This window comes from Triturus cristatus, chromosome 5_2 (assembly GCF_964204655.1).
Source record: "Triturus cristatus chromosome 5_2, aTriCri1.1, whole genome shotgun sequence".
Classification (NCBI taxonomy): Eukaryota; Metazoa; Chordata; class Amphibia; order Caudata; family Salamandridae; genus Triturus; species Triturus cristatus.
In genome coordinates, this window is record NC_140588.1 from 49,600,347 (window position 1) to 49,615,026 (window position 14,680).

At 39.6% G+C, this 14,680-nt stretch overlaps 1 protein-coding gene across 9 annotated transcripts in view; it reads left to right on the forward strand.

Annotated features, from left to right (window-relative positions):
• Positions 1 to 14,680, forward strand: part of PTPN3 (protein tyrosine phosphatase non-receptor type 3) — a 1,752,022-nt gene that overhangs the window by 339,266 nt on the left and 1,398,076 nt on the right. For all 9 annotated transcript variants that reach the window (XM_085606835.1, XM_085606836.1, XM_085606837.1 and 6 more), the window contains one exon: positions 6,573 to 6,727. In XM_085606835.1, the coding sequence (XP_085462961.1) occupies positions 6,573 to 6,727 (155 nt within the window). The remainder of the gene's footprint in view (positions 1 to 6,572; positions 6,728 to 14,680) is intronic.

The window sequence follows — 14,680 nt, forward strand, 5'->3', positions numbered from 1 at the left end:
ATACTACCAGTCAGTCCCTGACATGACATGAGTATCTAAAACAAGATTTCGTGTATGAAGCCATAGCCCCATGTCAAGTCCAAACAAAGCCATATCATAGTACTGTAACCTTGGATAAAGAGGGAGAAAGAAACATGTAAACAGTTTATTCCATGAGCTGAAGAAGAGCTTTTATCACATCCACATAAGAAGGATTTTGAGAAAGAGGGAAAATAGTTTATGGTTGATGATTTTGATTCATCCATCCTTTTACTGTTAACGAATAGTGAAGTATTTCATTTTGTTTCCAAACAAGTATTGTGGCAAATCCTTTTAACCTTTCCCATCTCCAGTATTCTAGAGTAATTCCTGCAGTGTAGACTGTAGAGTGAGTATCTGGTATTGGATTCCCTTAACGAATTCACCTACCTAGAGTATATAACTTTGTGCGCCCCACCGCATAGAACTAGTCCTACACAGATACATGACTACAGTCCAGAAAAGGTGAGTGGAAAAAATAGGGAATCCAGGAAAACCACACAATTCACGCTGTCAGTGGAGATACTGTGTTCTGTTTTGCCCTGGGTATGGTCACATTTGCTAACAAGTGAAATAATGTTTTTTGTTTTTGAACAGTGAAGGACGTGTAACTTTTTTGTGTGTGTAAATAGTACGAGATTGTATTCATGCACATTCTTCTTGAAATTGTTTTTGTAAGGAGACCGAGACGCTTGTACTGAACATTCTATAAATTAAATACTTGGTTACTGCAAAAACAATCTTGGCACTCCGAGGAAATATTTTGAAATGAAATGTTTCTTCCCATTAACCGCTGTCTAGGTAGCAAGTGAGTGCTTAGTCACAGAGTACCTCATTAGGGATTTATAGTCAATAAGTGATGCTAAGATAGCAAGGAGGCCGCGAAAATGTATTTAAGATTTGTAGCTGTTTAACAAGCCCACGACACTGTGGCCATCTTGTACAATGAGGTCAGGTACTTTTGGGAGACCACAGTTCCGAGACCCCTATTTCTGTCATTTTTTTCCTTTTATATCTGCAAGATTGTATTTCCTTTTATATGCCTGACATATTAACCACTTCTGCCAACATACTACCCATAAGGTGCCACAGATGATATTGGATTGGTACTAAGAAGATTCTTATTTTAGCCAGACAGTTATTTCAAAGATTCAGACATTTTGCCTATTTGCCAGATTTTCAGAAATACTGTAGAATATGGATGGAATGATGTGGTATAATGATCTCTTTTCCATAGTAAAGAATCAGAAAACAGAAAAAGGTTCATCACGCTGCTAGAATATGGTATTGGCTTACCATAATTATACTAGTGGAGAAGTGTGGCTCACTGGTTAGAGGAGGCAGACCTGGAAGCAGAGGTCAGCCCGGGACCAGGGTTCAATTCCCGGCTCGGCTGGGTCTTGAGTCCATAAATGTCCATGGACTCGATAATTCTCGCTCCAGTGCATACTCGATTCATGGGTTCACACTCTGCGACTCTGGGCAATAGCTTGCTTAATCTCCACATGGGCCCCTCGCGGCGGGATGCCTGGCTTTCACCTTGCGGATGCCCTGCCGGGTTATCTCACAGGGGAATACCAGGACGGGTTCCCTAAGCAAGCGCTTAGAGACCGCTTGGTGATTTGCGCTATATAAATTCCTGTACATTTACATTTAGATGAAAACTAAGGGTATATGTGCTAATAATTGCTTTGCACAGGTATGTATAATCGAATTTAATGTACTGTTCATCATGAAAAGCCCTGTGATTGCAAAGCAGTGTTGGCTTGTTAGGGAACTTGCTGTGCAAGCAACCCTTCATTTTGTGTGTGGGGAAATCCGCATCATATACATTTTTGGAGGGATGCATTTGTCAGCTTTGATTTTTTTAGATCGCTATAGTCGTGGTAGAAGTAGTGTTTTTTCAAGGGTGGGTTTAATTCATGCATTTTAAGGATTGTATTAGTAGGTTTTAGTAATGTCAACGTTTTAAGTGAAGAGCTAGCTTTCAACTCTTATTTCCTTATGGGAAAGGGTTTCCTTTCCGCTTTCTTTGGGTGGACCCAGTTACTATACTGTATTGTAATCTATACTATAATCTTATTTTTATGTAAGACTTGTTACCACAGACTATGAGATTAACTGTTACTGTCCATATATATGATCATTTTCCAGTGAGACAACACTGGTCTTATTTAGTTCAGAAGCATGTAAGAGGAAGTTGAACCTGTCAAGATTTCATCTTGTGATCTTTATTTGAGGCAAGCATAGACTTCACACACACATTCTCTCTCTCTCTCTCTCTCTCTCTCTCTCTCTCTCTCTCCATATATATATATATATATATATATCTACTGGCGGTCGCCAGTAGATAGTTATAGTTAGGACCGTGTCTCCATAGGAAATCTGAAAATTCTATTTTGAATAACTTCGGCGCCGTCTGACGAATCTTCGCGAAATTTTCAAAACTAATGGGGCGCTCCGCTCCTACCCTGAAAGTCTCGGGGTGATTCGTCAAGCGGGGGCCGAGAAAAAGGGGGGTCCCAAAACACGTTTTCCCCATGCATTTTTCCATAGGGACTTTAGTCGCAGCTACAGCTACAGCCCGAACGGCTGAACAGAATTACGTGAAATTTGGCAGAGAGGTAGCCATAAGGTCCGTTTGGTGCCTTTTGCAGGTTTGGTGTATATCTGTTTAGTATTTTCTGAGAAAATAGCATTTAAATCAATATATATATCTGTACGCGTGCTTGGTGCGCGCTGGGTGCGCGCACTCGGCAGTCCGCGAGCGCACTTCTGATTGGTTGTTACATCTTAGTAAACATTCGAATCGGTCGAAACCAGGAAGTGTCGGCCGCCATTTTGTCTCTCGCATTGAGAGGGGGGTGAAACAGAAAGGAGAAAAACATGTAAAGGGGGCAGGCTGGACAGTTCCTGCCCCCCTAGCAGGGGTCAACAGGTCCCATGCGGTCCCCCAAGAGTAATTAAAACATTTTAATTTTTTTATGTAAAATCGCCGAGTGCGCGTAGGGTGCGCGCACTATTGAAATAAAAAAAATATCCACTAGGTTCGCGCAGCGTGCGCGCACCCCAAAAATACCCCAAAAAAGAATTGCAATATCATTCACCCCGTGTGCGCAAGCACGGTGGGCACGCGGTGCGCGAAGCGCACTGCGTGCCCACCGTGCGTGCACGGCACGAACGGCGTAAAGTAACTTAGCATTTAAAAAACCGTACAAATTCACTGAAAAAACCATAGGTTTCACACACGTTATAGTTAGGAATTAGCATTTAAAAAACCTTGCAAATTTACTTAAAAAACCATAGGTTTCACACATGTTATAGTTAGCTGGGCATTTTCCTCGTAAAAAACCAATGAAATTCCCCTGTTATAGTTAGTGCAGGCTACTATAACTCACGCGACCGTAATCCGCTGATGATGACGTCAGATATTACATCACTGATGACATATGTGTCTTTCTGAAAAAAAAAAAATATATATGTATAGCTAAAAAAAAAAGGAAGAAGACATGGCTATATAAATGTGTAAATACAGTGATGTAATATCGGACGTCATCATCAGCGGATTACGGTCGCGTGAGTTATTTTTTTTTATTTTTTTTTTTTTAAAACAAACTTTATTAGGTCACAGAACAAAATGCAGTCAATCCCCGTCCCCCGTAGTCCTCCCCCCAGCCAAATCAGGACATCTTGCAATAATCACCCCAGCACATAAGCTACCTCTGTACAGCATTCACCCCAATAATGTCCGTGCTACTAGGTAGTGCATCCACAGGAGTAATCCACCATGAGTGTGCGAGACAGCCAAAATACCCCCACCCCATCTCCCAACATCCCCCCCAACGAGCCCCTCCTCCCTACCCACCCCCCCCAAGCATGTCGCCTGTACCTATCAGAAGTACATGTACATCAAAACCTCAGCCACCACCCGTCGAGTCCGCCTCCCGGCAATCCCAACAGACAGTACCGCAAGAGCAGAGGGGGGAAGCCCTGTATAGTGCACTCAAGGAACCGGGGTCCCGTCATCCCCCACCGGATCACCCCCATCCCCCATAACCGAACCTTTGAACAAGTCCAGGAGACGGTCGCGTGAGTTATAGTAGCCTGCACTAACTATAACAGGGGAATTTCATTGGTTTTTTACGAGGAAAATGCCCAGCTAACTATAACATGTGTGAAACCTATGGTTTTTTAAGTGAATATATATATATATATATATATATATATTTCAGTCTCTTTCTCTCTATCACACATACACACACATCTGCAAATCACATTCAATTTCCTCCACCAGAACTCCACCTACAGTGAACTACAGATTATTTGTACAATACTTAAACAACTTTCAGGGGCGCATGCATTCAGTCACCTTGTTTTGTTTAGCTTTTATGGTAATTCAAATTCTTTTTACAGGCTGTTTATTTGTGGACATGGAGTAATACTTCTGTCAAATGGATTGGTTTACACTGTAGTTTAAGTACAGATCCTGGGAACTGATACCACTGTTTGATGTATTTTCAAAGTCTTCACTAGGGATGGCTGAGTAGGAGAGTTAACATGAGGGGTATGGTGGCTAATGCATATCTGTAATGGGCTAAAGCAGGGGTGGAGGGGGGAGTGGCACTCTGGCCTTTTGATCTATTTCTGCCGGATTCTCCAGGTGCCATGACACAATCTAGTTGCTTTCCTTCACCCAAGACTCAGGGTGTTCTCTGTTTATGATTACAATATATGTAAAATATGTTTAACTGTAAGATCGTGGCTTTAACTGAGTGTTCGCGATTCACTTCTTATGGAGCTCGATGCAACCCAATCTGTGTGACATAGAATCTTGTCTTTTTTTGTTTGTTGAACAAAAAATAAATGAAAAAAATTGGAAAGCTAACATAAGATCTAGGTCTTCACAGAGGAAAACATCGACTCATCATGGTCGCTGTTTCAACAGACACTAGAGGTGGTTGCCCCATGTATTTATTGCAATAGTTTGTGCTCAGTTTCTGCCATGTGACTCACAGCTGCAAAAGCTGAGGCAGCCAAAGACATATTGCCATCAAATATGCAGAGCATTCCTTTGATTCCTTGAGAAAAGCATGCCTGCAAAAACTGTTTTTGCAATCTAGGGTATTGAGAAAGGTAGACATTAAACGTTATTGAACTATACTAATGGAAGTGATCTCTGGGTCTCTGCAGATCTGCTTTCAAGGCTAGGATTTGGTAAAATCTTGATTTGAAGTGCTTGTACTTTGTGGCAGATTCCAGTATGTTGCACTTGGTGCTCTTCAGAATAAGCAATTGTTTAAGTATTATATGCCTCAGTTGAGATTGAAGGAAAGTAATAAGCTTGCACTGCGCTACAAACCTAGATTGCTACTATCCTATAAAGGCAGTTGGGGATTTGGCAATTATGAAGTATGCTGTTGTGACCATGCTTTTAGAAGAAAAATTATTTAACTTAGGTTACCACCTAAACGCACATACCCGATCTCCCCCGGTAGCGTGATCATACCGCTAACTGTCAGTAGTACCACACACCACGTCACATTAGACGGCCGAATATTGGAGCCAGACCGACCGAAACCCACTTCCAACAGCACACAGCTGTATTGATTAACGAGACACGTAACACCCGGACGCCTCATCTGACATCAGTACGCGGAAATTCCATGAACCATTCCCCAGTTTTTATACCCCTGTTCTATGAGGCATGCACATAGCCTAAGACCCCAATGTTAACAAAATGGCTATCGACCAAACCCCTTTTTCTGGATAGCGCTATACTGTGATATGAGATGTAACATGCAATCCAACTGAATGTATTCTAACCTTGCTATTTGTCGTGGTAAACTATAAATGCCAATAAAAATATGTTTAAAAAAAGAAAAACTTAGGTTACTACCTGAGGAATTTGGGAGGTGATGAAGCCTTAAGATAGAACATGTGTTTCTGGAATGGATTAATTTGGAACCATTTATACCCCAATTCGCATGTTTTGTATTTGATCTCTTTAATATGACAACCTTAAAAAGTTAATGAAGTCCATTTTTATTGATTCAGGAATTAGTGTTTAGAGTAGGTGTATGTGAAGCATATAATAAAACTTTCAGTTAAGATTGCATCTTTTATTTTGTTACTCTCTTATTGGCATTTGCATAGCGCAAAGACTCTGGAAGCCGCGTTATCACAAAATTCCTTTTATATGTAACTGTAAGAGTAACAACTAATGTTAGATATGAGTGAATGTATTTCAGTTTCTTAACAAGCTCCATTGTTGATTTATTGGGACGGCATAGGCAAATTTGTTCAAGTACGTTTTTTTCTCTCACTTTTATGTAAATGTTTTTGCAAGTTACATTGCATTGTGGTGTTAGACATTTCAGTGTTGCTTTTTATTTTTTAGAGCAGCAGGCATTAGGTCATTTTATTCTATTCTTGTATTTTTGTACTAGTCTTTTGACCACTGTTATCTTGAATTAGTAATACAACCTTTAGAAAATAAGCTGTCATCTCTGGTAGTCTATGTGGTCTTTACCAACCCTGTATGTTTTGTGTTGCAGGTTTTTCAACAATAGTTATGAACTCCAGGCTACGTGCATTAGGTGGGAGGATAAATAACATAAGAGTATCTGAGCTTCCAAAAGAGAAGAGTCGATCAGAGGTCATCTGCAACGTGACATTCCTGGATAATTCAGTCCAAAACTTTAAAGTGAATGTAAGTTGTTTTAAAACACTGTTTATCATGTTATTATTCCCATTTAAGGTGATAATCGACAACTTGTTACCGTAGATCAATAGCAATCATGGATAGTTGGGAAAATGTTCTACTTTTTAAAACTTTGCTTAGTTAACCTTTCCAATGTGAATGCTGAATAATGTTGATGTACAGCATCTGAAGGAGTCTGTCATAAAGGTCACTTTCTGTACTGGAGAATTGTGAGGTGCTGCTTGGTACTTGGGAATGAAGTGATCTATTTGTAGAGTATATCAATCCTTATTCTTTGTACTTTTACTTAGGTTGCCATTTGAAGAAGAGAATGGCATGATTGCCAGATAATAGTTTCATGTTACTACTATCTTACATGCCAGCTGGAATAAAACATTTTATACAATGTTCAGAGGCCACCATCTTACAAAAGTGTGTCCCCTATCTCCCATTATTAAATAGGCTTCATGGCAGGAGACTTTGTTTTTGAGGTTGTCACAGTTGCCCTCTAGTGTCCCCTGTGGCTCCTTGTTTATTCTCTTGCAGACCTCAAAACACCTAGAGGCCATTATGGTATGCAACTGCTTTATGGAATTGGGTGCATACTCTGGATGACAGATCTTTCATATTAGATGAGAGGCTCGCCAGTCTGTGATTCAGACCAGGAAGTGTTCTTAGCTCAAACTGTAATGTTTGGCAGCATTCATATATATCTTTTGTGGGCCCTTTTACATTTTTCCTTTACTGTATAAGCTGTGGCATACAATTCCCCCTCTAGCTTAGTCTTTTCTGCCCATGTGTGGAGAGGACATTTTCAGTGTTCTGGACAGTATTTTCACCACCTTCTTTTGTGGAATGCTAGCAATTTCAACTTGCTTTTTTCTTAAGTAGGCCACATGGTGATGAACCTATGCTCCAATGTCAGCAGGTGTTTTGTTCAAGATGCTACCACAGCCTGGCTTGCTTTATGGTGTGGTTACCTCTTCCTGTGATCTCCTTAGTGGGATTTTCCTAAGGATTTATTTAACATGCTCAGGCACAGTGCTATGCATGTACTTGCCAGAAAGAAAAGGCCTTTTCTTTGGCAATGAGCTTTACCATGAGGCTCTAGTTTCGGCTGATCAACTTACTGCATCATACATAAAAACCACCTAAAAGGAGAGTAGTCCTTAAACTCAAGTTGAAGTTAATCATGTTCGCTGTTGTATTTTATAACAGTGTATTTTCTTTCTCATTCTTTAGTAACCTCATGAGTTCCACTTACAACAGGACTTCAAAAGCCCTTCTGGTTCTCATGACATAATTGCTGTACTCTTTTGAGCTTTTGGAAGGGGCACTTTCTTGAGCTTGATTAATCTTATTTGTATTTGGCACATATATGGAAGATGCCAGTGTTGAAAGCGTGTTATCTTTATATGCATTTTAATGTAATACTGTAATGTTTGATATACTTCACTTTTTGCCCTGCTATATGGTCCCAGGTTACTCTTAAGGGATAGTGTTGTGCCTTAAAACATATTCCTCCTGTAAAACTTACCAGACATCTTGTAGTGGCTGCTTGAATAACCTTAGTTCAGCCATCTGTCTGTTCGCCTCCTCGTTCACGGTCTTTTGGTGAAGCTATGCTTGTGTGCATTGTTGCGAGAACCACACCCTCAATGGTATCTGGACATTATTAGTAATGCCTTATTTCCTAACCCACCGCTTCCCGTCATTTTTTTGTGGTTTTATGCTGCTGTATAAAAATGCATAATGTCCTGCGAAGGAAAGTCACCTGCCTAATCAAAATGTTGTACTTTATTATATCAAAAGATTAAGACATTTCTCAGTTGAAGTGATACTAAGGTTTGGATGCAGTGCTTCAAAAGTCACAAGATAAGGTTACCCTCAAATTTAGGTGCTGCACTACTGAGAACACAGTTGACTTCTCTATTATTGATCCATCCAAATGTCGCTTGTTAAACAGTTAATGAGGTGTAATGTAATAAGTATGCCCTGGGGTTTATCTGCCTTTGATTGGGTGCAGAGGGGGAAATTGTGGGAGAAAATGCTCCTTATGGGCATTGATCCCTCCATCGTCCATTTTTTAGCTGCAATGCATCAGGGTGTCACAGGTAGAGTACGCTATGGAGCATCTGGAGAGCTTACCCGACCCATAAAGATGGATTGTGGGGTTCGACAGGGATGCGTACTTGCTCCTTTCCTTTTCTGTTTATATATAAATGACTTAGAAAGCCACATCAGAATTGGAAACATAGATGCACCAACAATAGGCCGCAGGACTTTACCAGCCCTGTTATACGCGGACAACTGCGTCCTAATGTCAAGAACCGGGGTGGGTTTACAAAGGCTTTTAATCAGTTTTAATGAATTCATGAGTGATCTTGGGTTAAAAACAAATGTTGCCAAGTCACACATCTTGTTAGCAGGAAAAGCTCCTTCTAAGACGAAAACTTTCTACATATAGAATGACTTACGTCGGGTGCCAATTTTTCCCTATTTGGGCATTCTTTTTAACGTAAAAATTCTTGGTCCCACCAAGGTAATGCCAGGATCGGGGGCTTCAATAAAAACATGGAGGCCATTTTTAGATTCACAAAAAAATTAGGTTCTCGCCCCATAAAAGTATTTATACGGCGCTGGAGTCTAGGGTTGCTCAAACACATCAGGCCTCCAAAGAGCAGAGAACTTAATGTTAAAACGTGTGCTGACATTACCTAAAAGCACCCCTGCCACAATGTGTCATAGTGAATTAGGTGTTACACCATTATCCTTTCGTATGCAATTAGCACCATTGATGCTTTGGCGTAGCATCTGGGTAAAAGAGGAACCAGTCCTGAACCCTGACATAACTTTAGATTGTTTAAAACTGGATTATGTAAAAAAAATACCATGGCTCTCTTACTTGTAAGTACAATTGGAGAAGTTGGGATTGCAGGATTGTTTTAACAGTCCCGGAAATATATCTGCAATTCGCTTAAAAGTAATTTTCTTTTACTTCTAAAGCATGAAAGAGATAGCCAAGAGATGGTAAAAAAAGTGTCGTTGAGCATTCACTACTAATTAGCTCCCCATGAATTGAATCCTATTTTTCTTTTTATTTTAATCAAGCAAAGATGTTTTATTTGATTAGGTTCAGTATGGGTATTGCTCATTTACTGGTATCGTACCCACGTGATGCATATTGTGATGCCAAATTAGAACTGCGTCCATGTAATTCAATTTCTGCACAAAGCACCTTGCACTTTGTTTTTTTGTAAATTGTATCTTAACCCCAGACGTACTTTTTTTAAACCATTATTAAGATTTTTAAATATTAGAAAGTGTCAACCTGCACTATGTCATCTACTTCTTTTAAATAATGAATTCACCTGTCTTATGGTCTATAAGTATATCTCCGCTGCAGTTCAACTTCGTAATGTTGTCGGAAAATGAACTCTTGGGTATCATTCAAATTGGTTAAAATCTTAATATGCGTATTATTGTTAAAATAATGTTTTATTTGTTCTTTTATGGCTGTCATTAAGCCGAATAAAGATTTTTTTGACTGACTGACTGTATGCCCAGTTAAATCTAACAAAGGGTGTATGCGTCTGGACTTTTCTTACGTCACAGTGAAGCCAGTTTCCATCTTTCCTTACAGACAGTTTGTTACTTGGTTTCTTTAAGGCCATAGAGCTGCAAGAAAAGACAAGTTTATTCAGAGTCAATTTCCTGGCTGCTTTGAGAGCTGTAACTTCTGTTTCATGTAAATTTATTAGTCCACATAATTATTGAAGTATTTTATTTTATTTAGTTTTTTAGAGTGGACTGCATGGTGGTGGCAATTATTTACTTGCAGTCGGAGCAAGTATATTACCTTGTGTAATGCTTGGGTACCACACAGCATCTTCCTTACATCCTAGCTGAAAATATGCTTTATTTGGTTGCTTAGGTGTTTAATTCTATTTAACTGTAGCTCAATTACCATACTACTGTGGGTCATTCTAAGCATATATAATGAAGGAAATGCACAAATGTAGTAAACACACGTAATTTCTGTGGGGAGCAAGAATTTTACATCTAAGACTATTGTTTGAGGAGAGCAGACTCTTTTCAGATGCTTTTCACCAAAAGATACTCCAAAGGTCACCTTTTTCAAAAATGCATAGAAAGCAACAAAGATAAGTCCAACACAGCCACTCTGTGTTCTGTTTTCTGACCTCATTCCACGGCTAGATCCCTCACTTCTAGTGTCCATTTGCCTTGTGTTGCTGTGGACTACAGACAGGTAGGCCAGATATGAAGAGCAGAGCAGCATTGATTGACGGCTATTCAGATATTCCACTGTCCAGTGGTGGGGTCTAGAATAGTTCTGACCTTCAAACAACATCTTTTCTTGGGGGGGTGAACATCCGAGTAGTCAGTTTGAATCCCTTTGATATTGAGTGAAAGTCCACAATGGCTTGGAACAGGTGAATTTAGAAGGGGAAAGGAAAGCTGCAGATCAGCTTTCAAATTGAATACCAAAACACCAAATTCGTTACACCAAGGAGACAAGGGATTCTTGCATTGGAAATAAAACAAGTTTGGAGCTTCTCCAAGCACCTCTACCCAAGGTAGATCAAGTCGAATAAGGCATGTTTTTGAGCTATTGTTTTGCATGTGTCCTGTCAACACCATTTTGAATTAATAAAATATGGAAAATATGCCCCTTAAGTTTTTCCTGAACCGCCACTGTAAATTCTCAAACTGCAACTTGCATACTGTTCGTAATCTTTGCTTCGCCTTCAACCCTCAACCTGAGGGTTGCACTGTATCTTCACTGCTCGATCCAAAAACATTTAAAAATAGACCTAATCAGCAGAGTATCCACCAAGCTATGACTCAGGTGATGGCACAAGTAAAACAACTGACAGTCAGATACAGCGTTCACCAAGGAAAAGAGCATAGATGCACCAGATGGCACGAAAACTGCATGGGAACTATTCCAAGATTCTGGTGTCAAGGAGATAACGTTTTATACTGTGGAGACTCTTGAAACGGTCCATAAGAACATTCCAACAACAAATGCTTTCACCTAAAATGCTTTAGGACAGCAAGCCATCAGAGCCGAAGACCTTGGAGCTGAAATATTGAAACTCTTTTTTCAAATCGAATGCTTGCTTGTCAGAACCCTAGGCAGTTGAAAACCACACTGATAAGACAAGTCTTCAAAGTTAAAACACAAGGTATCAGTAATGAAAAATATGCCAAAACGAGCTGAAATTTGAAAGCAAAGGAAAAGGACCGTACTGAAATCAACAGTCATCAAAACAGTAAGAGCTGGAAAACAAAAACACTGGTTTGAGATCGACATAGCTGCACTTGTACAAATACCTAGAGAAGAACCAGACCATGAAAAGGGAGACAACATCGTAAATAATTTTGAAAAGCTATTTTGCCAGGTAGGGAGCACTGGCGATATGTAGTGAGAAGTAGTTTTGCTTTGCTTCCTAAGTCTTCTACTTGTACAGCATGAAGACTGCAGAGTACTGTGATCTTAGCTCAAGAATGTCATTGCATCTCCAGTTCCTTTCTAACCCTTTTATGCCAAGTTTTGTGGTAGCAATGTCCTAGGAGAACCAGGTGTTACTTTCTTTACTGGACTGTGGAGCATCATTTATTGGTAGAGCAAAATGTACGGTCAGACAGGCATTTCCCATGAGTAGAAATTGGATAACAGTTGTCAGAGACCTCTTCGCGACATGGGGACCACCAAACCTATAGACCTGTTTTGCAACTCCTGCAGTCACCTAGCAGTGTTGTCACAAAATAGGTATGAAAAATTTGCTTACGGTTCTCCAGCGATGCCTTCTAAGCATCAGCTAATGCCAACTATCACACTTGACGTCAATACTAGCAGCACCTCAGCGGGATTGACAAACATGGTAATAATCTGTCATCTGCTGAAAATATCATTTGCAGCCACTGACTTTTCCACACTTGCTAAAGTGAGACGGAGAAATATTTATAACCCGGAGCCAAAAATGATTAACTTGGCAGCGTAGCTTCTGATGTTGTAGACTTTCAACACTTAATCCTACCACAATGGAGTATGAAGGTGATTAAAGAGGCTAAAAATACTAACAAGGACGTGCTAAGTATCCAAGTGGTTATGTTTGGTTCACTGGTACAAAAGCAGTGGGTGGCATGAACAAATGGTGCAGAAGGCTAATATTATTCCATACCTAATGTTTTCTAAACTATAAATTGACCTGCATCATTAGGAGTATAATTGGAAGCAATCGTGGCAACACAGATGTTAATGGAACGCATCCGATTTCCATACCAGAGATTCATGGATGGAGGAAAAAGATGTAACCTCCACGCAAAATTCCAGTGTCATCTTTGGATTTAAATATTTTTATGTGAAGAATTTTATAGCCATTTATAATAAACATAATCAGAAAACAAAGGACTTTATCAAACAATGTAGGTAACCTGGAAAGGGAAAACGTATATGCTCTCCTGGTAATCAGTGTACACATTTAAAAGACCATTTGATGTTGCCTTGCTGGGGTTTGTTGTGTGTTTGTAATTATTTAAAAATTGAACCTTTTCACTGCTCCTTCAATGCACTGTGGACGCTTCTTTGTTCTCTCCTACCGAAGCTGCCGAACCTCCGGGTTGTCGGCTGAATAGCTGTGTCCAGATTCTTGAAGAAATAAAGGTTTTATAAAAAAAAAAAAAAAAAAAAAAAAGACCATTTGAGAAAAGCTTGCCCTGAAAGTCCAGACCAATCGTCTAGATCACTGTAACGCCCACCCTAACAAACCAATCCAGCTGAAAGTGTCGCTGCAAGGACTCAAATTATCTTGTGTTTCGCGAGGGGGCCGTCACATATAACAATATGGGCTTGTCAAGAAACACACTTAAGTATATGTAACAAGGCTAGTTTAGAGGAGGACAGGACTGAACAGCCACGGTCCTTCATTGGGGCATCAGTACCCCTCCTAGATAGTACGTAAAGCATCAGACAGCCCCAGGTCATGTGGAAAAAGGTACTATTGTCATAGTGGCACTTCAAGCGTAATGTGGAAAAATCCCTGCCCATTTTCAGTCTTTGTGTAGTAGAATCTATTTAGAAAATGTAATTGGATCAGGCAATATTATGCGGCTTCTGTGGTAAGTTTAGTCTTCAGTTGATCAAAAGCCCACAATGTCAACCACGACTTTCAACTAGGTAAGCTGGCATGCAGCAGATGAAGATACTACGAATACTGGAATCTATGAAGGTCAAAGTCTTATTGTAGATCCAAGAATTATCCGAGGTGGGACTGGAAAGCATATATTTTAGCTGATAAACACCTGTTGCATCCTAACAAGAAAAGCCCTGAATGGAGGATACTTGTGCTCACTGGTCACATCAAGGTGTGAAATCTCTTAGCTTAATTTGCTGTTCCACTTGGTTGCACTGAGTGAGTCCCGTTAGACCTCAAAGACCCCCTTGTTAACTGATAGTGTCTCAGACAGGACTTGTCTCCCATATAGGAATTATAAATGAGAACAGTCATCTGATATTCATTATCCAGTTATGTTAGTTGTAACTTTTTGCCGTTCACATGGTCATGTATAACTTGTAAGTCTGAATCAAAGACCTATATTTATTTACCTTAGATGGAATCTATGCATGGGTTAACAACTGCATATAGTCATTACATAGTTTGAACATACAAATACATGATCCTTTTTCCTTTTTTTTATAAAATATTTTTTATTTCGGATTGTTATTTTATAACTGTTATAAATCGATATCAATTATTTTATGAAACAGTACAAGTCATTTTATATTATTAAGATGACATTCATTGGAAAAGCACAATCTTTTATAAAAAGCTTTTTTTGGGGGGTAATATAAACAAAAATATACCTGAATATATACAAACAGCAGTTACTTAGATAACACCCTACTCATGAAAACAATCAATTCTCAGACACATT